Below are 26401 nucleotides of genomic sequence, written 5' to 3'. Positions count from 1 at the left end.
TCCAACCATGGTACTCTTTCAAACTGTTCTTATATTGTAGCTTGGAAGTCTTATCGTAGTTTTTGTGCCAAACGCGCTCTAAACATTTGCATGTAGCCTTGGCTGCTCTTAAATCTTCATTAAACCACGGCGCCGTCTTAGTGTCTCACCGGGGCACTGTTCGTCCACGGCGCCACATTATCTAGTGCCTTGGTCAGCCAGTCCTCATACTCCCAAGCTTCATCTAAGTTCTCTCTCAGCGGCGGACAACCTTGCCTCGAGGCACGCTACAAGGCTGCCTGATTAAGTTTCCCCCCATTTCCTACGTTTGTATGCCACTGGTCTAGCTTGTGTGGAACTTTTGGACATACCTAATGCAGAGAACTGAATCAAATAGTGATCTGACCAAGGTACCCTGATCGGGGGCTGTACCCTCACTTCATCCCAATTAGCAAAAATAGGATCGAAGGTGGCCCGCCTGGTGGGTAGGCGCCAAAGATTGAAGTTTCAGCATGAATGACTCCAGCGTGGCAATCACCCCTGTGCTTCCTTATTTCCTTCCTCCTCCGAGTGCAAGTTAAGGTCTCCTAAAATTCGGAGCCTGTTGTACCGTAGAGCAGGTTGAACCCTCCCCCCACCTCCACCAAGTGATCTAAAAATTGCGATGCCACCCCCAGTGGGCGATAGATCAGATAGCCATTTATAGTCAGATTGGGAGAGGGTTTAATTGAAAAGAAGCCTGCTACACTATTATTGATGCACACTGCTTCCAGGGTGCATATCACCTCCAATTTATGCACCAAAGCGAACCCCCTGAGCAATGATCCTACAGTGAGGTGCTAACTCGCCATAACCATTATACCTCTCTGAAGTGTCTCCAGCCCATTTCTTCGACTCAATATGTGCACATTTAATGAGCCCTTTTTTCCACTCGTGTCCTTGCATCTCCACCATGTTTTTCATCTCCCTGCCCCACGCTAGGCCTAGGCAGCCTTGTCCCCACCCAGACTCCTTGAAAATTGTCCATTTCTTCCTCTGCCTTGTCCTTGGGTCTTTTTTTTTCTCCATCACCAGAAAAACGTTCCCCACTGTGTTCATACCCCCCCCCCCCCGTGACTTTCGCCCATTTTGCCTCATTCTTCCAGAACTTTCATCACCTTCATCGGGTAAGATCTGCTCCCCAGCAATAAGTGAACCCTGTCTTGGTTAAATAAAAACAATCTCCCATTTCTACCTTACGTCCATGCCGCTCACCACTCCAATGCCCTATAAAACCCTGCCGCTTCTTTTCCCTTGTTGCTTGTCTTGTGCTTGGCGGCCGGTTTTCAAGCTCCCCTCCACTCCCGTCTTGGCAGCATTTGAGTTCACAGGTCTGTCATGTCCCCATGTCTGGCACGGCCAACAAATCTTTTATCTTCAGCAATTCAAGGCCTGAGGGTTGCCCAGGTTGTTCTATCACATGTGCACATAAATCTCATTCAGCCTAGCCCACTCCCAAGCTGGTCTCATCCAGCAGCTGTCAGGTCGGCAACCATGCCTGGGATCTGCCCACCGCATTGTCGCTTTGCAGGTTCATCTGCCCACTTTCCAGAAAAGTGGCTACAAATCCAAATGTTTCTTCCTCCCAGTTTCTTGCTTCCAGGGGCGGGTGGTGACATTTCAAAGTGGTGAGGCATAAAAGCTGGGGACGAGGTTGACTTGGAGAGCGAGTGAAGTGAATGTGCAACACTAATAAAAGGAGGGTTCAAAGTGGTTCTGGCCCTAAGAATCTTTTGAAAAAAGGGAGGGGTAAACTGCATTTTTAAAGCTGCTTTTGATAAGAGTTAGGTGAAAAAGCAATGTTTTTAAACCAATCCTGATGGTGTAGCCTTGAATTAATTAAAAACCTGAAAGGTTGAGAGTTCAGGTGAACGTGAGTGACCTATATTTTGCAGTGTTACATATTTTCAACAGTTAAATCCTGCCTGTGCTTTGTAGCGGGTGCATTATCGCTCTTCGCTATTTTATGACAAGTTAAAGGTGTGACTAGACCTCACACAGATCTCCCCAGCAAGTGCACCCACCCCATGGGTATTCCCCTGCTGGTACTGCGCGGAACAGGTTGAGTACACCGGGTTTTATGTAGCCGATGCCTTAATCCCATTAAATCTTTTAAAATGCATTCTTAGTCCCCCCCCCCCCCCCCCCGCCCGCCGCAATTAAGCAACCCAGCACAGATTTGCTATCCTAGCTGTCCATGATATGAACGAGGCCAGTGAGCCTCATGTCACCCCCTCCTGGGCCGATCCCACAAACCAACCAAGCCCTGATCATTGCACTAATCTAAAAGTAGAGGTCCAGGCACTAGAGGCTGGGATGAACCTCTGCACTGCCATGGCAGTGAGGGAACCTGAACCCATCCTCCTACAGCACTGATTTGACAGAGCACCATAAAACGTCCCGGATGACACGATTATATTGAATTAATGGTGGAGTTGAGCTCAGCCAATTCTGGGGACTACACACTCCACCAGTGCTGGAATCGCCACACTTCCCTACCAAGGCCCTTGAAACCATCTGGTGTTGACAGCACTTTATTGCTCTACCAATGGATCTCAGTCCATTAATCGTAAGGATAAGCACATAGCTTGACAAATGCACCTTATGCACTTTAGAACAGAGACCACCCTATCTGCTCTGCCAAAGTTTGCTTGCTCTTCCTGTTCTGGGTACATCATACTACTCAGTGAGTGCACTGTAACACTTAGATGTGGGAGTTGGGATCTCCACCTTGCTCTCTCAGTGCACCTCATAAAGTTGGAACCTAAATGCTACTCCCTCACTTCAACCCACATATCAAGGGTTAGGAACAGTACTCCGCCATTGCACTTGAACCCACCAAGGACCAGGGATCTCCGCAATGATCCGCCATTCCAGAAGGCACTACTTTACAAGTACACATCGACGTGTACAGTGCTAGGCACCCTATACGGGTCTGCAAGTACGTTTCAACCCTTCCAGGTCTGGGATCATTTTACAACTCACTCCATCAGCACGGCCGGCCCTAGGCATGTGCAAAGTGTGCACCTGCACAGGGCCGCCAAACCCCAGGGGCCGCCACGACGAGGATCGGATCGGAAGGATCTGATACATCGTGGCACTGGCGGCCCCCTGGCAGGATTTGGCGGCCTCTGGCTCCGAGGGGCCCCTCCGCAGCCGTGGAGCAGCTAGAAAGGCCGAAAATTTAAAGGGGGTTCATTTTTGCGCAAAACCTACAGGGACACACACAGGCACTATGAGGAGAGACAAAGTGCCATGATGTTCGGAACTGGGGAGGGGAGGCACGGCATGGGGAGGAGCTGCATGAAACAACTTGGCCATGGCGCCGGAAGAGGGAGTGGGGACGTAAGGTCACGTCCTGCTGCCAGGGTTTTGAGGAAACTAACTGGGAGGTAGAGGCTGGCTGCAGAGCTCACTGGTTTGCAGGCAGCAGTGCCACCGGAATCATGGTGCTCGGCTGGCTGGCAGCACTTCAGATCGGATTGCACCTTCTGCCGGGCCTCCTGTTGCAGTGAGGCTAAAATATCTATGGCCAGGGTCGGATTGGGATCACAATTCGGCCCGAGCACTGACAAAAAAAGTGGCCCATATTTAAGGGGCGTGGCCCATATTTAAGGGGCGTGGCCCATATTTAAGGGGCGTGGCCCATATTCAAGGGGCGTGCCCTTTCCTGAAACACCATTTTCACAGGCAAGGAATGAAAGTGGGAGGATACTGTTCTTGCACAGGACACGGGGCCAAGGTGACAACGGCCTACATGCTGAGCAACTAAAAAAAAATAGCAAGGACCCTTTTCGTCACAAAATTATTCCAGCCCTCCAGCACAGGAGCACCTGAAAAGCAGCAAAGCCCCTGCTATTACTAACCTACTTAGCCCTCCCCAGACCTTCAGCTCAGGAGCACATGAACAGAGGTAAGGCCCCTGCCAATAGTAAATTAATCAACCCTCCAGGCCTTGGGAAAATGTCCTGGCAGGGGAGCACAAAACACAGCTTTCTGGGTAATCCAAGGTAGCCAGGTAGCCAGGGGGGAGGCTGAGGTGAAGCTGGTGCATGGGAAGTGCCTTCCCAGTGTGTTCTGGCAGTTTGAGTGTTTACCATTTACTGTAGTATTACCCTTGTACCTGTGTATGGTACCCTTTTGTAACTTGCGCACGTCACTTTTCTCTTGTAACACACTGTTTGCTATCTCTCACTTTTGTTTGCTTTAGATACTTGCACAAGTGCCACCATTGCCTACGTAACGTTTGTTCTTGTGCTGGAGTGTCTGCCATTAATTGCAGTATTATACCTCTACTTGTATTTTGTACGCTTTTGTAACCTGCACACATCACTTTTTCCTCCTGTAATGTATTATTTGCTCCTCTTGTATTTTGGTTGCTCACTATTATCACTTTTGATTCAGGTAACTTAACGTTTGCTATTGTAATTTGTCCACTTATGATTTTCTCCTCATGTATTATTGCTGTTCCTAGTGTGAAGCGCTCGGACACCTTCGGGTAAAGTCCGTGCTATATAAAATCGCATAAATAAATAAATAAAACAAAAAAATTCCAAACATCACCAGGCCCCCACAGCAAGACCCATTCTTCCTCGCCCACTATGCCCTGAATGTGAAGGGCTGTGGGTGAGGTGTTAAGACTAACACCGTTTCTGGGCTGCATGGGTGCCAGGGGGCCGAGGTGCAAATGGCTCAAAGGCCTGAGAAACACCTGGCCCCCAGGGAGGCCGATTATTGCAAACAATCACCCCTGCCCAGCCTCAGATTGATTGCTTGGCAGGGTAGGGGTGAAGGAGAGCCCACAGCTGACAATCGCTGTCTGGCCGCACAGCGAGGCTGCTTTCATTTTCTGTGTCTGTCTCAGTGCCCTCTGTGGGCCGGTTTTTTTTCTCCCCTTTCCTAGTCCACTCTCTGTGGACAGGGGAGAAAAAAAACGGCCCACAGAGGGCACTGAGTCACCGGCCCTTCGGCCCATTCCCGAATGCCCGCCTTGCCAATCCGTCCCTGTCTATGGCTGCCCCCTGCCAGCCAGTAAATAATTAATTCCGAGGCGCTGGAGGGCCGGTAGAGGGAGAGTGCTGGAACCTGTGCAGTGGCGTCACTAGGGTTGGTGCCACCCGGTGCGGAGGGGTAACTCCAGGTACCCCGTTCAGCAGCTAAGTCCTTTACTTCCTAGGCCTCTCATCGAGGATAAATACAAAGCACACAAAGGTTCAGACAGAACGGGGGAAAAGTGCACACAGAAGCGGCTCCAGTGCTCTAACCAACCGAAAGGAACGTACCACGCTTGCACACAGAGTAATAGTTGTTGTAAGCAGGTGCGCTTGCACAGTGCACTAACAACTGCACGTAATGTGTGCACTGTGCTGTCGCTGACATCTGCAGAAGCCTGTCGGCTGCAGTTCGAATCCCGGTAACAAAACTAAAGCTTTTAAGATCAACTGAGCAGCATTAAGGGGGGTAAAAGAGAAGACAGCACTCGTATAAGCGTTTAGAAATGGCAGAAGTGCGGTGTTAAAGTACTGTGTTTAAAACAATTTGGAATTATACACAGTAATGTAACACACAATATTGAGTGTCCAAAGTCTGCCCGGGCGAGATGGTTTCTAGCACCCGGACTTTCTTCGGCAATGTTCATTGTTGTCCTAGCCAGACACCAGCAGGAGATTCTAAAGCCTGCCAGGGAGCTATATGCAAATGACGTGTCAGACAACGACAGCTTTATAGAAAGAGAAACATTCCCAAAAGCCTCAGCCAATTCCGCATGAGTCTGAAAGAAGTGGCGACCAGAAGGAAGATAGACAGGTGTCCTATTATTTGCTGTGGGCAGCTCAGCTGGTTTCGTTTTCTCTGCTGCTTGTCTCGTTGATATGTTTTCGTTCTGTCTTAATGTTTCCCAGGTCGGTCTGCAAGATTTTCCTCAGTGGCTGGCATCGGGACACAGGGTGCCGAGATCGCCAAAGGCTACCCAGGGCCACGACCTGTCTCACGAACCCCCCACCTCCCATCCCCCCTCCACCTCTTCCAGACGTATGGGTGTGACGGCTGACATGGCAGGTACAGGAGATGAGCTGCCACTCACCATTACACATTATTTATATATTCCCGGCCCCGTGCACAGCGGCGCTGAGGCTGAGCAACTCGGTGACAACGACAAAAGCAGGGCTGGCGAATGGTAGTGTAACCAGATTGGTGTCACCCGGTGCGGTCCGCACCCCCGCACCCCCCTAGTGACGCCGCTGAACCTGTGTCTGACTGTGACGAGAGCGGGAGGTACAGGCAGAGTGAGGCTGCTTCTCATCGCAGCTGTACAGCTCTCCGCAGTAATAAGGGCCTCTATTTTCTGTCATGTATACAGATGAGCATTAAAAAAAATTGAGTAAAGTCGAGACAGCACCCTCAGAGAAGCAAAGAGCAGGACCACTAATGTCAGTCATGCACATTTGCAGCGCAACAATTAAAAGTGCGTAATAAGTCGTGACCAGTAAAAAAAAGACCGGAGCAGGTGCCTTGCTCTGTGGAAGGAAGGTAGGCCCAAGAGAAGCGGCTAGTACAGAGTGTTGCTGGGATTTTTGGAGCAGCAACTTAGACTGCACAAGGTAAGGCTGAGTGAGAGCAGATGCATAGCTGTTTGCCAAAAATGTTTTCATTTTTCTTGACGGATATGGACTCTATCGAGAACACATGACTCAAAATTAATGTTTTCATATCAAAACAAACAGTGCAGCCTGGTGCGAGAGGGGGAGAGGGATAATGTCAGAGAGGAGAGGGCTAGAGATTGAGCACGTGAGAGGGGAGAGGGATAAAAAGAGACAGAGAGGGGAGAGGGATAAAAGGCTAGAGAGGATAGAGGAGAGGGATAAAAGAATAGAGGAGAGGGATAGAGAGAGCGTGCGAGAGGGGAGAGAGGGATAAAAAGATGGAGAGGGATAGGGAGCGAGCGCATGAGAGAGGAGAAGAATAAAAAGAGACAGAGGAGAGGGATAAAAAGAGAGGAGAGGGATAAAAGGATAGAGAGAGCGTGCAAGAGGGGGGGGTAAAGACAGAGGAGAGGGCTAGAGAGCAAGCGTGTGAGAGGAGAGGGATAAAAAGAGACAGAGATGGGAGAGAGATAAAAGGATAGAGAGGAGAGAGAGCGTGCGAGAGGGATACAAAGAGACAGAGGAGAGGGATAAAAGGTTAGAGAGGAGAGGGATAGAGAGAGCGTGCAAGAGGAGAGAGAGGGATAAAAAGACGGAGAGGGATAGAGAGCGAGCGCATGAGAGAGAGGAGAAGAATAAAAAGAGACAGAGGAGACGGATAAAAAGAGACAGGAGAGGGATAAAAGGATAGAGAGAGAGAGCGTGCAAGAGGGGGGAGGGGTAAAGACAGAGGAGAGGGCTAGAGAGCAAGCGTGTGAGAGAGGAGAGGGATAAAAAGAGACAGAGGGGAGAGGGATAAAAGGAAAGAGAGGAGAAAGAGAGGGCGTGCGAGAGGGGGAGAGGGATACAAAGAGACAGAGGAGAGGGATAAAAGGTTAGAGAGGAGAGGGATAGAGAGATAGCGCGTGCGAGAGGGGAAGAGGGATAATAACAGAGGAGAGGGATAGAGAGCGAGCGCGTGAGAGAGAGGAGAGGGATAAAAAGAGACCGAAGAGGGATAAAAGGATAGAGAGGAGAGGGATAGAGAGAGCGAAAGCGTTGTGGTCACACACAGAGGAAAGCTTGCATTGTGAGATATAGTTGCCGTAGTAGTTTATTCAAAAGACTGACGTGATTCGATTGGAACGCTCTTTGTGGTGTTATTTCTGATATTTACATGAGTTGATCGTCTTCATTGCTTAATTTTGCCCGCAAGAAAGTGTCCCTCATAGTCATTGAAATGTCACTCATAATTACACTGAAATTATGAAAATGTCACGCATGGCAATCTGAAACCTTGGCAGCTATGAGGACGAGATGGGTGAGTCTTCCCCTGCCCCATCTCCACTCACAGGGCTACCAGCAGCATGTGTGCTGACCTCATTGTACCCCCTGTAGTTGTAGATATGATTATTTTTTAATGAACATGCCTATTTGTTTAACAATAACCCCCTCCCATTGCAGGCTCAGGCCTCCTGCATTTTCAAGCATGTGCTACTGTGGAGCTTCTCCTATTAGGGGTCGGATTTAAAGGCGTCTTGTTTCTTCTGGTATTCAAAAGGTCGTGCTGCTGTGGATGGGTGTTTTTTGGAGGGGGCACATGCATTGCCAGCCATGTGTTTAAAGAGCTTGGAAGGACCTCGTCTTGGCAATAAATAGGGTTATAAATAAAAAAATATGTATTCATTTGTAAAGTGACTTTTCTGTCTTTATTCCCTTTAATTATCAGTCATGGATCTCATCATTCAGGCAGCCCTAGAACGCAATTAAAGTGCATTCTATTTGCATTTGCTGATCGAAGTATGCACAGATAAGTGCTGAAAATACAGCTTTAAGTGGCTGCTTATTTTGTCGGTGGGGCAAAGTGCTGGGTGGTGGGCCGGGCCACTGGAGGGGGGCCCTCATTGTGCTTTGCAGGGGGGCCCCCTCAAGTTTCGTTACGCCACTGAGGATAGAGTGATCTGCGGCAGCGCGCAGACTCAACCTAACCTGCTGCTTGACTTCCCCGCGTGCGTAACTAACTTGTGGGACTGGTGGCATATGACTCTCTCTGCACAGCCCAGCCATTTGGTGGTCGTCGACGTCCGAGACGGACAAAAGCGGAGCGGCCCCTGAGCTCAGACTGAGAATAAAGTGAAGAAGTGTGAACGCACCTGCCCGGTAAGGGCAGAATAGATCCATTCTCTCAGATGATTGATAATAATATTTCTGCACACTGTTTGTGGCACTGACTGACTATCGCGACACGTCATGGCAAGCAAGCGAGTCATATGAAGATAGGTAGCTGGGCGTGAGTGTAGCTGTTAATGCTTGAGGTCGGAGGGGCGAATTTACTGTAGTTTTGCCGCATCGAGGTAGGCCGCCCGCTGTCTGTCTTCCAGTGGCAGCGCCGCCGGCCACTGATTTCCTTTAGGCCCCTCTCCGCCTGTGCCTGCAGGGCCTATAATAAAGGTGGAGTCGGGGGCTGTACTATTTTGCATTAAATTAAGCGGCAGTATATGGCTCCCAGCCAGTGAGCGGAAGGCCTAATCATTGCAGAGTATTACATTTCGGAATCACTGACACTTTCTCCGAGGGGGGCCCGCCGCATTAAATTTGCCGGTGCCGCATCCATCGACTCGTAGGCCGCTGTCTGTCTTCCAGTCAGTGGCAGCGGGCGCGGCCTCCCATGTAAACTGGTGGTGATTGATTTCTTTAGGCCCCCTGCTCCGCCTGTGCCAATAAAGGTGGAGAGAAAGGGTATTTCTGCACTATTAAGCGGCAGACAGTTGAAATATGGCTCCAAGTCCCAGCGACTCCTGGGGGCCCCTAGAACTCGGGGGCAGGGGAGCGACCCGGCCAACTCGAGCGCTTTCAGTTTCACACAGCCAGACACGGGCCCCGGTGGAGCGCGGGAGCACCTATGGTTACTCCAGGGGAAGGAACTCGCTGCTATCTCTCTCTAGCAGTCCTGCAGTCCGTTACTGGGACTCACCCAGCTCTGCCAGAGCACCTCACTCCTCAGCTGGGGCGTCTAGTAGACACATGTGAGCAAATTTCAACAAAAGTTAAATGCTTGTTGAGTCACGAGGTGGCTATGCAGTGTCTGCAAAGGACGTGGCCATCCGCCAAGTGTAAGACACCATATTCGATATGGCATCGATATTACGGTTTCTGGGCAAAGAGCCACCGATTATTTCTGTGTGGGGGGTTGTGGGGGTCCGGTGCCCCTGTCATGACCCTGGCACTGCAGCTGACTGTGCGCCCAGTCCCTCATGTCGTGTGTCACAATGCCCTCCTCCTCCTAAATTGTATCGTTCTGAGACGAATTCGGAAGGGTAGGAGCAGCCGCAGATACTGGTCATCTAACGACTTTTCTGGACGTATTATTAAAACACCTTCCTGAGCTCCGCCCCGTCCGGACCCCCTCTTCTGGGGCCACCACCTACGCTCCCGGCACAGGGCCACCATGAGCCTAGAGCCGGCCCTGCCATCAAACCAACTGAACTCTCACAATAGTGTAAAAGAAAGCGGGTCTACCTGCGCAGAAAGCTTTCCAAAAACAACAAATACAATTGCTTTTCAGCATCAGGCAGTGGCCAGCACAAAGCCGTGCCTAATGCTGCCAAGTCAGAGAAATTCAGATCAACATCCTGTGGTTCGATACAAAATGTGCGATCAGGAAAACGGGGATCCTATCCCTTGACTCAAAGAAGCCAGCTAGTGTCTCCGCTCTACCTTACTTTCTCTTTGCTTGTCTGTATCGAATAAATAGCCCTTGTGTTGGAGCTGTTGCGGCCCCCGTGTCCACCCGACACAGACAAAAAGCAAGGGGATAAGAAGTGCCTCGGATGTAAATAGGACCCTGCAGAAGAGCTTTCAAAGTTGCTAAACCTCTACACTGTATTACAGGAGCTGCAACAGGTCGCAGGAGAACATGCAAAAGCCACCAAAATAAGTTGAACGTTAAGGTGTATGATGAATTGCATATGCGCCCTCGCTCATGCTACAGCTTTCCTTGCATTTAATCACCTCACAGCCTTATTTTAATTACACAAACCTTGGCTTTAGCACTTTTAACAGGACTCTTCTCTGCTGCTGAAAATGTCAAAACCGTGCACATGTGCTTGCTGTAATTATTCCAGTCTTGGCCAATGTTCCTCCTTTCCTATAGGAGCCATCAATTGCACGCGCGTTCCACTTCAGCCAGCATAGCTCAGACCTTTAATGTAACAGTACTCTTCTTGAGGAGTGCATGTTCACTTGTTACATACCATCAAAGGGAAAGGCACCCATCACAACACGCATCCTGTCTGCAGTCGTGGCTTGCGGGGGGGGGGGGGCACGCGGAGCGTTAAAGTTAAATATAACAAGCATTTACAATGCAATGGTTTCGCCTTTTGAAAAGTTAGATCTATTGGCATTGTAAATGACAAAATTTGTATTTATGTGTTGGTTTTGAAAACGGATAAATAAATGGCATTGTCATTTACATTGCTATTAGCTTAATCTCTCGCAAATGTGAGACCTATTCTACCCTACGGACAAGCTCAGTGGACAGCAATTACTACCACACACACCCACCCAGAGCCACACACACCCACCCAGAGCCACACACACCCACCCAGAGCCACACACACCCACCCAGAGCCACACACACCCACCCAGAGCCACACACACCCACCCAGAGCCACACACACCCACCCAGAGCCACACACCCACCCAGAGCCACACACACCCATCCAGAGCCACACACACCCATCCAGAGCCACACACACCCACCCAGAGCCACACACACCCACCCAGAGCCACACACCCACCCAGAGCCACACACCCACACCCAGAGCCACACACCCACACCCAGAGCCACACACCCACACCCAGAGCCACACCCACACCCACCCAGAGCCACACCCACACCCACCCAGAGCGCCACACACACCCACCCAGAGCGCCACACACACCCACCCAGAGCGCCACACACACCCAGAGCCACCCACACCCGAGCCACACACACCCCCAGAGCCAAATTTATATTTATGTGTTGGTTTTGAAAACAAATAAATAAATGGCATTGTCATTTACATTGCTATTAGCTTAATCTCTCGCAAATGTGAGACCTATTGTACCCTACGGACAAGCTCAGCGGACAGCAATTACTGCCACACACACACCCAGAGCCACACCCCCCCAGAGCCACACACACACACACCCAGAGCCACACACACACCCAGAGCCACACACACACCCAGAGCCACACACACCCCCCAGAGCCACACACCCCCAGAGCCACACACCCCCAGAGCCACACACCCCCAGAGCCACACACCCCCAGAGCCACACACACACACCCCCAGAGCCACACACACACACCCAGAGCCACACACACACACCCAGAGCCACACACACCCACCCAGAGCCACACACACCCACCCAGAGCCACACACACACACCCAGAGCCACACACACACACCCAGAGCCACACACACACACCCAGAGCCACACACACCCAGAGCCACACACACACACCCAGAGCCACACACACACACCCAGCGCGGAAAAGCTGTGGCTAAGAACTGACGTCAGCACGCGGAGGCGGCGTCTAAGTACTCCGACGTCATCACGGCGCCCACGACGCCGACGACTGACGCGGAGCCGCAGACGACGCCCACCAACGCGCAAGGGTACTGCTATGCAAAATTTTCCGGATCCAGTCTGACGCCTGGGGATATTCTAAGGTAAGGAATCTATCACTAACTAATGTCTCTTACAGATATATCGTTACACAAGTAGTAACTTGTGCTTATATGCCAGTCCTGTAGTTGCACTGCAGGTACCTGCATTCTGTAGTGGACTCCACCCCCCACCGATTTGAGGTCCTTCTATTTGAGTTAACCGTCTCTTGAGTCTTCATAAAGGTGAATTGAGTTGCAAGATGGGGGATCTGTATCCTCATAACTTGATGGCTGGCTCCTTAAGACAGGCTTGCCACGGCTGGTGTGTCATCTGCTGTGCAGAATCTCCTTGATCTTTGACCTGTGATTCTCTATCAACCTCCCCAACTCTAGCCCTCCTCTTTATCAGAGGGTTTCTGAACTCTCTCGAGGTCTTCCCACCTTCTCAGTTGGACTGGGACATTCAAGCTAAAATCTTGAGGTTTCATGAGGAAGCTGCTCTTCCTCCATTAGTCCTGTGTCTTTTGATTCTGCTTGCTTTATGCGTCTTGAAGGTTACTCCTGCTCCGTAGCACATATATGCACTTAAGTGGGGACCATGCTTTGTGTGCCCAGCACTAGGGAGTCTGGATAAGCTGCTTTTAGACTTCTCCAGAAGTGCTCAAGACCTGTAGCCATGGTTGTTGATGGACCACCTTGTTTGCAGGAAGCCATTCTATCCTCCACCTGCAGTGACCAGTGGTGAGTGATGCCTCCTCACCTTGGTTGGGTGGTCATCTTTGTGAATTGAAAATTAGAGGTGTGGCCTCTCACCCAACAAACTCCGTATCAATCTACTCTAGCTCGAAGTGCTCCACCTGGCTCGTGGCATTCCCGTCTTCCATCCATGGTCTCCCTTCGGGTCCTGAAGGACCACACAACTGAAATTTGGTGTGAAACCTAACTGGTAATGTGGGCTTTTGCCATCTGTGTCTGGAAGTGCCAGGACTGTGGTTTTGGGCTTGGGCTATTGTTGGGCTGGTCATGAACCACTCCCCCAATGTGCTGGTTGATTAACTCTGTGAATTCCACGTTGCAGAATTAGTGAAGTCCTCACCGTAGCTAGTTCAATCCATTTTTGCACACTGGGAAAGCTCTCCTACTCCCACCACTGGGTGACTCCTTTGTCACTCCCAACAACCAACTACTTGGAGCTCTGTAGTTTTCACATCACTGAGCCTTGGGGAACACGTTTGAGCTTAGGTGGTCCTACCCTCTCCACCATGTGTCCCTTCACTCCTGATAGACCCAGCAGGGTGTGGTATTCCAAATTGCTTCATCTACTTATTCTGCTTCTGCTCATGGCAAATTTACTCTTGTAATTCAGGTGCAAGATCTGTATCGGAACCTTCACAGCCTCTGACTTAATGCCTGGAGTTTGAGCAGGGTAACCGGAGCTCTCTTGACCTACCTGCAGAGGTGGCCAACCCGATCTGGTCATCCCCATCGCCCCACTACCAAGTTATGGATGTTCGTCCAATTTCATTGCTTTGTGGGCTGAGTAAGTGCATTTCTCAGAATGTGTTGGACTTTGCACAGTCTCTAGCGTGATAAGGATTTACAGTAGCTACTTAAACAGCGACCGCTTATCCAGCAAAGAAAAGTTGAAATGGCAAACAAGTGACCTTTAAGTCTCCTACTGTTATGCAGTTTTTGAAGGGTATGACAGTTTCCTCTTTCACCATGTGTTACTTCACAGTGGAAACTTAATTTGGTGTTCACTTTCCTCATATGTTCACAAATTGAACCCAGGGACGGTTGACTATTGTGATCTGATTTTATAGTTTTGTGTTCTCAACAGGTTGACATATTTCCATTGTTTTCAGCCTCTTCCGCATCATTCATAGTTTCCAGACCTAATTGGTCTTATGGACCAGGGCTTCTTTTCTTCCCAAAGCAGCCATGCCATTTAATGTGGGGCAATCAAAGACCTTGCTGACTTTACCACCTCTGCATTTCATCATGGGGGGAGGAAAAGTTGCACCCTCTGACCCCTCGTAGGGCTCTGCTTTTAATATTGATTGAACCTGCGAGTTTCAAGTCAATAACCAACTTTTCCTCAGTGATGCTGGCACAAAGGACAAAGGGACTGCTAAAGGGACAATTTCCTTCTGGATTATCTTATACATTAAGATATACTATGCCCTTGCCAAGCAGGAGTCAGCTGATGGCCTTAGACTGCGCCCGGGTTGGCCTGTGTTGGAAATTTGCTGTGATGCAATGTGGTTTTGGCCTATATTGCCAGGTGTCCCTAATCTGAAGCTTGCAGATGCCGCCATTTTACCAGACCGGTGTTGCAGAATTTTTGGTTTGGCAATCGACCCTCTGTTCCTGGAAGGTACAGATTCAAGAGGTGAGGAATCTGCAGGTGCAAGTATTGATTACCTGTGGCAACGTGCTTTCTGGTGTCTTCTGCCTGCAGATTTTGAACCAATCCCACCCGTCTCCCTATTCTGAGGAGTGGCCATGCAACTGTTAATCTGATCCAAAGTTCATTTTGCTCTCCATCTGGCAAATTTCATTAGCCTTCACTCCTCTGAGGAAAAAAGTAGGGAAACTCTTAGTTCGCCAGACGGGCACCTTACATGGCTATGTGATGTCCAATCTGGGTTGGATCTCGGAGCTGAGGTACAACCTAGCCGTGCAGGAGAGCGGTCTCAACTTTCTGCACGCAGTCTAACGCCTGGAGGAGAATATGAAGTGAGAATCTGCAGTTCGAGTATCCACCTTTAAATCTCGTTATCGAGCCATTAACCTCTTGTCTACTAGACACAGATCAACCCAGTACTGCAGGGATTCCACTCCTGGAAGTGCGCCCTCACACAAGCTCCCCACTGGTATTTCCAAGGAGACCCCAAAAGGATTTCAAATTATCTCTGAATTGCTATAAACTTACTTCTCTCTCATTTGAGCAAAAATGTTTAATTCTGTACTTTAAGGGAATCCTTTGCACCTCATACACTATGGTTCACAGGGGCTTCTGAACTAATATCTCTAACTTAAGGCTACGTTCCTTTTTTTTTCTTTTTTTTTCTTTCTTCAGAGGACTGTTTTAAAAAAAAAAAAAAAAGACCACATACTCCTAATTTCATGTAGTGATCACGGTTTTGCGAAGCATCTTCTGCTTAGCTGTATTACAAGGGGCCGAATTACAAATAGGGTACACCGTCCCACTCTGCTCCATGACTCACCTTGAACTGGGTGTGCCTGGTGCAGACTGGGAGAGAGCATCTTATTACAGCTAAGGAGCTAGTGCACATGCAAGCGCGTGCCTGCACTGGTGAACCTGCAGAACTACTTTTAACAGAGATGGCAAACTTCATCTCCTGTTTAAAGGGGGTGGGTATCCCCCAGTGAGTGAATGCACCTGCCTGGAGAGGGATCTCGTGTAGTCGTCTGCAGCCCCTTTGGTTAATATTGTCCTGGGGATGCACAGCATAGACCCAAATTGCTGCCGGGCCCCTGGGGCACTTTGTGTAATGCTGCCCCAGTTGTGTGGCTGTAAAAAACAGGATCACCACGAGCTTTCATTGCAGGAGCGTGTGATGTGTGAAATGATGCCAACTGGTCATTGACAGTTAATGGTTAACTTCAAGCAATGCCATCTGCTTAATACTGATGTCAATTTATAAGCTCTATATACTTCCTTTTTCCAGTAGTTATCGATTTAACTTTTTATTTATCTCTACTCTTTAGCTTCCAAGTACATCGAAAGCGACCCTGCCAACAGAGACAAGCGGACGCCCATCTCCATCGTCGTGAAACAGGGCTTCGAGCCTCCTACCTTCACGGGCTGGTTCCTTGGCTGGGAGGATGATTTCTGGTCGGTTGACCCACTGGAGAGGGCCATGGCGGATCTTCAGGTCTAGAGACGGTCACCGTGGGACCTCCAGCAGCTCCTGTGCCTTCACCCCCTGCCAGAACGGTTTTAACCCGCAAGAGACTTTTCCAATGGCTGCCTTCTTTTATAGCCAATTAGCTGTGCAATAATTAAGTCTGCCAAGAAAGTACTTTGTAGCCACTGTGCTTGAGCACTTAAAGTAATAAAGTATTCATGGAACCACTGAAAAAAAACAATGTTAACTGTGGCTTTCCTTGACACCGGATTGCTGCCGGTTTTGTAGTTTGACAGTGTATGTTGGCTGTGCACTCTTTTGAAAGTGAACAGTGAAATTTCATCCTCGGACTCTGAATTCTTAATTGTTGCATGGCGTGAGGCTGCATGTTGAGTGGCTGTCTTTTTTGACACTAGAATGTTGACTGGTTTGATGTTTGACGTAATTTTCGGGATTACCTTTATTTGACACTGGATGGTTGGCTGTGCCTTGCTTTGACATTGAATTGTTGGTTAACTGTCCTGCCTTGGGCGTGAAAGGTGTGATGTTCTTTACCTTGATGGTGACTGGTTGCATGTGCCTTGCTTTGCAACTAAATGGCTAATTATATGTTAATTGGATGGTGTGCTGTACCGTGGTGGTGGATGGTTAAATTTGCTTTAGTATGTGACTTGCTTTGCCATTGAATGGTTAACTGTACGTTGGTTGGCTGGTGTGCTGTTCTTTACCTGGAAGGTGGATGGTTGACTGCCTTGCTTTGCCACTGAATGGTTATCTGTACGTTTATTTGACAATGGATGGGGTGCTGTGCTTTATCGTGGCTATGGCTGGTTATCTGCGCTTTACAATGGAGATTTGACTCTTTTGTGAGTTGTAGAGAATGCTGGACTGTGCCATACTTTGATAATGGGGCATTCCTTCTTACCTAGGTGGTTGAATAGATCTTGCTTTATTCAAAGGTAGGTTACTGCCATGCTTCCACACTAAAACAGTCTTCTATAAAGTCTAACTGCCCCGTTGTTGGTTGTATGCGCAACATGCCACATTTAGGAATGTGGGCTTCTGGCCCGCACGAGAGCCTGATGTGATGGTGTTGAGGCTTTTTGGAGGTGTGTAAATACCACTTATTATAAATTATGCCACTTGCTGGTGGATGCTGGCCTCCTATTCTGACCAAAAGGATTACAGGGCATGATCACATGCCAACAAGGAACTCTTTAGGTTAAAAAAAAAAATCATGCACAACAGTACTACGTAGCGGCCTTGTTTTCTGCACCCATCTTAATGTGGGTGATGTGGGCAGTTCCCATCCATCTTTGAGGACAGAACGTGTTTATCCTCTTCAGGCACTGGCTGGCATTTTTGTTGGGTGTGCCTTTTTTCACGTTGTGATTCTGTATGTGGAAGAGTTTCCTGCATAGGTATTTGCAGGGTTATGCAATATTTATTTCTATTAAATCATCTCATGATTATGGTGCATTTCATAAAAGTCCCCATCCTCTCTTCCTTCAACAATAAGAGTGGCTTGATTGTATACCACATGCTTGACTATTTTTCTTCTGCTCAGAATAGTATTGATTGGTGACTGCCTTGCTAAAACACTGACTATTGACTTGTTTCGACAAAGAATGACGGTCTTGCTTCTACACTGGGTTTGTCTATTTTGCTGTGACCTTGGATGGCCTTCTGAGCCTGGCGCTGTCGATGAACAGTGCTCGGATTCTTCCTTTCATGCTGAATGGTTGACAGTATCGCCCCATCCAACAGTGGCTCTTTGTCTTCGGTGTGAATGTTGAGGACACACCAACAGCTCTACAGTACCTGGCTTTGGAAATGGATAGTTTATTTCTTAATACGAAATTGACTGCACCTTGCTTCGACGCTGCCCCATTTTTCGAAAGAACCAGGAGTCATAGCATCCATGCCTGAAGGTGTTACTAGACAATGAAATCTGGACTTTACAAATTAACCGGAATTGCAGGTGAATAGGAAATAGCTTGAGTGAAAGGATTGCTGGTGAAAGAAGTACATTTTTGGCTGCAGTTCTCCTTTCCACTCTAAAGACCAACCAATAGGGAAACAAATACTTTTTTTAATTTAAAAAGCGTACATTTACTGACTTCCCTTGCATGCTTTATAGGATGTTACTACCTATATTTTCTATGATAATGTATCCGGTTATGTTGGATTGGGATGGTCACATTTTGCTCATATTAATTAGGTTATCCGCATTGGTATAGTGTCTGCTATGTTAGTATGTGGAAGGGGCATTGCTTATTTTTCAACAGCTCACATGATCACACGAGTGAAGTATGTGACCTTTGGAAATAGTGTGGCTTTGGATCTAAATGTAATATTAGCTGCCTGACTATCCTAGCTAATGGAGACTTCAATTGTGGTCGTCAAAGGAAACCATGTGAGTGCTGCGGGGGACTGGGCAGGCCCCAGCCTCTGCTTAAAGGGTCGATGGCCTTTAACTGCAGTGGGTTTGTGCTGTTTGTGTTAGGAGGCATGATGCTTCCTGAATGTGCTGCTGACTGCTTAGCTGTGAAAAATGAATAATGATGGACAGAATGCAGAACAAGGTCATACATTCACCCCAGTACAGAGATCGGGGCCTAAACCCATTGTTTTGTTGCTCCCCATGCCACCCCGGTTCAGACACGGCTATATGCAAATCAGTCTTGACCCTGTGCCTTATGGGAACAGTTCAGCCCGAACCAGGTCCTCTCTGGACTGGAAACCAGCATCCTAGGACCCGTTTCACCTCTAATCAACCAGGTTAGCTTAACTCCAGTGGAATGGAGAGCACGGGACTCTTTTCTGGGTATTCCCCTCCCACCCGGGGTGACAAATGCAAAAAGAACAATTGATTGCAGAACAATTGATTGCATAATGCAGAACAATGTCATACATTCACCCCAGTACAGAGATCTGGGCCTAAATCCATCGTGCAAATCAGTCTTGACCCTGCGCCCAATGGGCACAGTCCAACCAGAACTGCCAGGCCAGGTCCTCCCTGGACCGGAAGTCAGCATCCCAGGACGGGTTTCACCCCTCATGAGCCAGGTTAGCTTGACTCGAGTGGCATGGAGAGCACATGACATAGCTCTAGCAACAGTGGCCTTGTGTTTTTCACCAGTAGGAGTAGATTTAAGGAATGATGAATGCGGGAAACGGTTACCAGACTTAACTGTAGCAATGACCACCTGCGCTTTGATTGTAGGAGTGAGAAGGGTACCGGACTAATTAGTTACAGCACAAATGACCCTGTGCTGTTTGACTAGGAGTATGAGGGAAGGGCTGTTTGATAGTATGATCATGCGCGAAGGGCTTCCAGATTGGTAGCAATAATGATCCAGTGTGGCTGGGTTGTCGGAGTATGAGGGAAGTGCTTCAGATTAGTTGATTGTAGCAATAATGAACCTGTGTTTGGTTGTCGGAGTGTGAGGGATGGATGGTTTGGTTGTCGGAGGGAGGGAGGGATGGATGGATGGTTTGGTTGTCGGAGGGAGGGAGGGAGGGAGGGAGGGATGGATGGATGGATGGATGGATGGATGGATGGATGGATGGATGGATGGATGGTTTGGTTGTCGGAGGGAAGGAAGGAAGGAAGGAAGGAAGGATGGTTTGGTTGTCGGAGGGAGGGAAGGAAGGATGGATGGTTTGGTTGTCGGAGTGTGAGGGAAGGAAGGATGGATGGTTTGGTTGTCGGAGGGAGGGAAGGATGGATGGATGGATGGATGGATGGATGGTTTGGTTGTCGGAGTGTGAGGGAAGGATGGATGGTTTGGTTGTCGGAGTGTGAGGGAGGGAAGGATGGATGGATGGATGGTTTGGTTGTCGGAGTGTGAGGGAGGGAGGGAAGGATGGATGGATGGATGGATGGTTTGGTTGTCGGAGGGAGGGAGGGAAGGATGGATGGTTTGGTTGTCGGAGTGTGAGGGAGGGAGGGAGGGAAGGATGGATGGATGGATGGTTGGTTTTGGTTGTCGGAGTGTGAGGGAGGGAAGGATGGATGGTTGGTTTTGGTTGTCGGAGTGTGAGGGAGGGAGGGAGGGAAGGATGGATGGTTTGGTTGTCGGAGTGTGAGGGAGGGAGGGATGGATGGATGGATGGATGGATGGATGGTTTGGTTGTCGGAGGGATGGATGGATGGATGGATGGATGGTTTGGTGGAGGGAGGGAGGGAAGGAGGGAGGGAGGGAGGGAGGGAGGGAGGGAGGGAAGGATGGATGGATGGATGGTTTGGTTGTCTGAGTGTGAGGGAAGGATGGATGGATGGATGGATGGATGGTTTGGTTGTCTGAGTGTGAGGGAGGGAGGGATGGATGGATGGATGGTTTGGTTGTCAGAGGGAGGGAGGGAGGGAAGGATGGATGGTTTGGTTGTCGGAGTGTGAGGGAGGGAGGGAGGGAAGGATGGATGGATGGATGGTTGGTTTTGGTTGTCGGAGTGTGAGGGAGGGATGGATGGATGGTTGGTTTTGGTTGTCGGAGTGTGAGGGAGGGAAGGATGGATGGATGGTTGGTTTTGGTTGTCGGAGTGTGAGGGAGGGAGGGAGGGAAGGATGGATGGTTTGGTTGTCGGAGTGTGAGGGAGGGAGGGAGGGAGGGATGGATGGATGGATGGTTTGGTTGTCGGAGGGAGGGAGGGAAGGATGGATGGATGGATGGATGGATGGTTTGGTGGAGGGAGGGAGGGACGGAGGGAGGGATGGATGGATGGATGGTTTGGTTGTCTGAGTGTGATGGATGGATGGATGGATGGTTTGGTTGTCTGAGTGGGAGGGAGGGAGGGAGGGAGGGAGGGATGGATGGATGGTTTGGTTGTCTGAGTGTGAGGGAGGGAGGGAGGGAGGGAGGGAGGGATGGATGGATGGATGGATGGTTTGGTGGAGGGAGGGAGGGAGGGAGGGAGGGAGGGAAGGATGGATGGATGGATGGATGGATGGATGGATGGATGGTTGGTTGGTTTGGTTGTCGGAGTGTGAGGGAGGGAAGGATGGATGGTTTGGTTGTCGGAGGGAGGGAAGGATGGATGGATGGATGGTTTGGTTGTCGGAGGGAGGGAGGGAAGGATGGATGGTTTGGTTGTCGGAGGGAGGGAGGGAGGGAAGGATGGATGGTTTGGTTGTCGGAGGGAGGGAGGGAAGGATGGATGGTTTGGTTGTCGCAGGGAGGGAAGGATGGATGGTTTGGTTGTCGGAGGGAGGGAAGGATGGATGGTTTGGTTGTCGGAGGGAGGGAAGGAAGGATGGATGGATGGTTTGGTTGTCGGAGGGAGGGAGGGAGGGAAGGAAGGAAGGATGGATGGATGGTTTGGTTGTCGGAGGGAAGGATGGATGGTTTGGTTGTCGGAGGGAGGGAAGGATGGATGGTTTGGTTGTCGAGTGTGAGGGAAGGATGGATGGTTTGGTTGTCGGAGTTTGAGGGAGGGAAGGATGGATGGTTGGTTTTGGTTGTCGGAGTGTGAGGGAAGGATGGATGGTTTGGTTGTCGGAGTGGGAGGGAGGGAGGGAGGGATGGATGGATGGATGGATGGATGGATGGATGGTTTGGTTTGGTTGTCGGAGGGAAGGATGGATGGATGGTTTGGTTGTCGGAGGGAGGGAGGGAGGGAGGGAAGGGTGGATGGTTTGGTTGTCGGAGTGTGAGGGAGGGAGGGAAGGATGGATGGTTTGGTTGTCTGAGTGAGTGGGAGGGAGGGAGGGAGGGAGGGAAGGATGGGAGGGAGGGAAGGATGGATGGTTTGGTTGTCGGAGGGAGGGAAGGAAGGATGGATGGATGGATGGATGGTTTGGTTGTCGGAGTGGGAGGGAGGGAGGGAAGTGTTAAATTCAGTAAAATAAAGATGAAGGGTCCTTGTTGTAATGTTCATGTAGTATATTTATTCTTGAGATTAGATAGAAGGTACAGCATTCAGGTAGGAATGTAATATGGTAAGAAACCCCACTGGGAGCAGATAACTTCCTGCTCAGCCTCCAGGTAACTGATAAATCCCTTGAATAGCAACAGGTAGAATCATGGATGACATCACAGAGACATGACATAGACAAGCAGACACTAACACTAAGGAGGGACAAAGAGAGAGGAAGAGCAGGATATAACAGGAAGGATGGATGATTTGGTTGTCGGAGTGTGAGGGAGGGAGGGAGGGAGGGAAGGATGGGAGGGAGGGAGGGAAGGATGGATGGTTTGGTTGTCGGAGGGAGGGAAGGAAGGATGGATGGTTTGGTTGTCGGAGGGAGGGAGGGACGGAGGGAAAGATGGAGGGAAAGATGGATGGATGGAAGGATGGATGGATGGAAGGATGGATGGATGGATGGATGGATGGATGGTTTGGTTGTCGGAGGGAGGGAAGGATGGATGGATGGTTTGGTTGTCGGAGTGTGAGGGAAGGATGGATGGTTTGGTTGTCGGAGTGTGAGGGAGGGAAGGATGGATGGTTTGGTTGTCGGAGTGTGAGGGAGGGAGGGAGGGAGGGCGGGAAGGATGGATGGATGGATGGTTTGGTTGTCGGAGGGAGGGATGGATGGATGGATGGATGGATGGATGGATGGATGGATGGATGGTTTGGAGGGAGGGAGGGAGGGAGGGAGGGAAGGAAGGAAGGGAAGGATTGTCTGAGTGTGAGGTAAGGATGGATGGATGGATGGATGGATGGTTTGGTTGTCTGAGTGTGAGGGAAGGATGGATGGATGGATGGATGGTTTGGTTGTTTGGTTGTTTGAGTGTGAGGGATGGATGGATGATGGATGGTTTGGTTGTCTGAGTGTGAGGGAGGGATGGAGGGGGGGAGGGATGGTTTGGTTGTCTGAGTGGGAGGGAGGGAGGGAGGGAGGGAGGGAGGGAGGGATGGATGGATGGATGGATGGATGGATGGGTTGTCGGAGGGAGGGAGGGATGGATGGATGGGTTGTCGGAGGGAGGGAGGGAGGGAGGGAGGGAGGGATGGATGGATGGATGGATGGATGGATGGATGGATGGATGGATGGATGGATGGTTTGGTTGTCGGAGGGAGGGATGGATGGATGGTTTGGTTGTCGGAGGGAGGGATGGATGGTTTGGTTGTCGGAGGGAGGGCTGGAGGGATGGATGGATGGATGGTTTGGTTGTCGGAGGGAGGGAGGGAGGGATGGATGGATGGATGGATGGATGGATGGTTTGGTTGTCGGAGGGAGGGAGGGAGGGAGGGAGGGATGGATGGATGGATGGATGGTTTGGTTGTCGGAGGGATGGATGGATGGATGGATGGTTTGGTTGTCGGATGGATGGATGGATGGATGGTTTGGTTGTCGGAGGGAGGGAGGGAGGGAGGGAGGGAGGGATGGATGGAGGGATGGAGGGATGGATGGATGGATGGATGGATGGATGGATGGATGGATGGATGGATTGGTTGTCGGAGGGAGGGATGGATGGATGGTTTGGTTGTCGGAGGGAGGGAGGGAGGGAGGGATGGAGGGATGGAGGGAGGGAGGGATGGATGGATGGATGGATGGATGGATGGATGGATGGATGGATGGATGGATGGATGGTTTGGTTGTCGGAGGGAGAGGGATGGATGGATGGATGGTTTGGTTGTTGGAGTGTGAGGGAGGGAGGGAAGGATGGATGGATGGTTTGGTTGTCGGAGTGTGAGGGAGGGAAGGATGGATGGATGGTTTGGTTGTCGGAGTGTGAGGGAGGGAAGGATGGATGGATGGTTTGGTTGTCGGAGTGTGAGGGAGGGAGGGAAGGATGGATGGATGGTTGGTTTTGGTTGTCGGAGGGAGGGAGGGAGGGAGGGAGGGAAGGATGTGAGGGAGGGAAGGAAGGATGGATGGTTTGGTTGTCGGAGGGATGGATGGATGGATGGATGGATGGATGGATGGTTTGGTTGAGGGAGGGAGGGAGGGAGGGAGGGATGGTTTGGTTGTCGGAGGGAGGGATGGATGGATGGATGGATGGATGGATGGTTTGGTTGTCGGAGTGTGAGGGAGGGATGGATGGATGGATGGATGGATGGATGGTTTGGTTGTCGGAGTGTGAGGGAGGGAGGGATGGATGGATGGATGGATGGATGGATGGTTTGGTTGTCGGAGTGTGAGGGAGGGAGGGAAGGATGGTTGGTTTTGGTTGTCGGAGGGAGGGAGGGAAGGAAGGAAGGATGGATGGTTGGTTTTGGTTGTCGGAGGGAGGGAAGGAAGGATGGATGGTTGGTTTTGGTTGTCGGAGGGAAGGAAGGATGGATGGTTGGTTTTGGTTGTCGGAGGGAGGGAAGGAAGGATGGATGTTTGGTTTTGGTTGTCGGAGGGAGGGAAGGAAGGAAGGATGGTTGGTTTTGGTTGTCGGAGGGAGGGAAGGAAGGAAGGATGGTTGGTTTTGGTTGTCGGAGTGTGAGGGAGGGAGGGAGGGAGGGAAGGATGGTTGGTTTGGTTGTCGGAGTGTGAGGGAGGGAGGGAGGGAAGGATGGATGTGAGGGAGGGAGGGAGGGATGGAAGGATGGATGGTTTGGTTGTCGGAGTGTGAGGGAGGGAGGGAGGGAAGGATGTGAGGGAGGGAGGGATGGAAGGATGGATGGTTTGGTTGTCGGAGGGAGGGAAGGAAGGATGGATGGTTTGGTTGTCGGAGGGAGGGAAGGAAGGATGGATGGTTTGGTTGTCGGAGGGAGGGAGGGAGGGAGGGAGGGAGGGAGGGATGGATGGAGGGATGGATGGATGGATGGATGGATGGATGGATGGATGGATGGATGGATGGATGGATGGATGGATGGTTTGGTTGTCGGAGTGTGAGGGAGGGAGGGGAAGGATGGATGGTTTGGTTGTCGGAGTGTGAGGGAGGGAGGGGAAGGATGGATGGTTTGGTTGTCGGAGTGTGAGGGAGGGAGGGAGGGCGGGAGGGCGGGAAGGATGGATGGTTTGGTTGTCGGAGGGAGGGAGGGAGGGATGGATGGATGGTTTGGTTGTCGGAGGGAGGGAGGGAGGGAGGGAGGGAGGGAGGGAGGGAGGGATGGAAGGATGGATGGATGGATGGATGGATGGTTTGGTTGTCGGATGGAGGGAGGGAGGGAAGGATGGATGGTTTGGTTGTCGGAGGGAGGGAAGGAAGGATGGATGGTTTGGTTGTCGGAGGGAGGGAAGGATGGATGGATGGATGGTTTGGTTGTCGGAGGGAAGGATGGATGGATGGATGGATGGTCTGGTTGTCGGAGGGAGGGAAGGATGGATGGTCTGGTTGTCGGAGGGAGGGAGGGAGGGAGGGAGGGATGGAGGGAAGGATGGATGGTTTGGTTGTCGGAGTGTGAGGGAAGGATGGATGGTTTGGTTGTCGGAGTGTGAGGGAAGGATGGATGGATGGTTTGGTTGTCGGAGTGTGAGGGAGGGAAGGATGGATAGTTTGGTTGTCGGAGGGATGGATGGATGGATGGATGGTTTGGTGGAGGGAGGGAGGGAGGGAGGGATGGATGGATGGATGGATGGATGGTTTGGTTGTCGGAGGGATGGATGGATGGATGGATGGTTTGGTGGAGGGAGGGAGGGAGGGAGGGAGGGAGGGAGGGAGGGAAGGATGGATGGTTTGGTTTGGTTGTCGGAGTGTGAGGGAGGGAAGGATGGATGGTTTGGTTGTCGGAGTGTGAGGGAGGGAGGGAAGGATGGATGGATGGATGGATGGTTTGGTTGTCGGAGGGAAGGATGGATGGTTTGGTTGTCGGAGGGAGGGAGGGAGGGAGGGAAGGATGGATGGTTTGGTTGTCGAGTGTGAGGGAGGGAGGGAAGGATGGATGGTTTGGTTGTCGGAGTTTGAGGGAGGGAGGGAAGGATGGATGGTTGGTTTTGGTTGTCGGAGGGAGGGAAGGATGGATGGTTTGGTTGTCGGAGTGGGAGGGAGGGAGGGAGGGAGGGAGGGAGGGAGGGATGGATGGATGGATGGATGGATGGTTTGGTTGTCGGAGGGAGGGATGGATGGTTTGGTTGTCGGAGGGAGGGAGGGAGGGAGGGAGGGAAGGAGGGAAGGGTGGATGGTTTGGTTGTCGGAGGGAGGGAAGGAGGGAAGGGTGGATGGTTTGGTTGTCGGAGGGAGGGAGGGAGGGAGGGAAGGGTGGATGGTTTGGTTGTCGGAGGGAGGGAGGGAGGGAGGGAGGGAGGGAGGGAAGGGTGGATGGTTTGGTTGTCGGAGGGAGGGAGGGAGGGAAGGGTGGATGGTTTGGTTGTCGGAGGGAGGGAGGGAGGGAGGGAAGGGTGGATGGTTTGGTT

General features: G+C 50.7%; 1 protein-coding gene across 5 annotated transcripts in view; it reads left to right on the top strand.

The window, feature by feature from the left end:
• The window catches only part of GSN (gelsolin), a 190361-nt gene extending 173956 nt beyond the window's left edge, over positions 1-16405 (top strand). For all 5 annotated transcript variants that reach the window (XM_086920982.1, XM_086920981.1, XM_086920976.1 and 2 more), the window contains exon 17: positions 16028-16405. In XM_086920982.1, the coding sequence (XP_086777108.1) occupies positions 16028-16200 (173 nt within the window). In that variant the 3' untranslated portion in view covers positions 16201-16405. The remainder of the gene's footprint in view (positions 1-16027) is intronic.
• The last annotated feature ends 9996 nt before the right edge of the window (positions 16406-26401 follow it).

The sequence above is a fragment of the Lissotriton vulgaris genome, chromosome 5, assembly GCF_964263255.1.
Source record: "Lissotriton vulgaris chromosome 5, aLisVul1.2, whole genome shotgun sequence".
Taxonomy (NCBI): domain Eukaryota; kingdom Metazoa; phylum Chordata; class Amphibia; order Caudata; family Salamandridae; genus Lissotriton; species Lissotriton vulgaris.
Note: the sequence above shows the minus strand (reverse complement) of the source record. Positions and strands in the feature narration are given on the sequence as shown.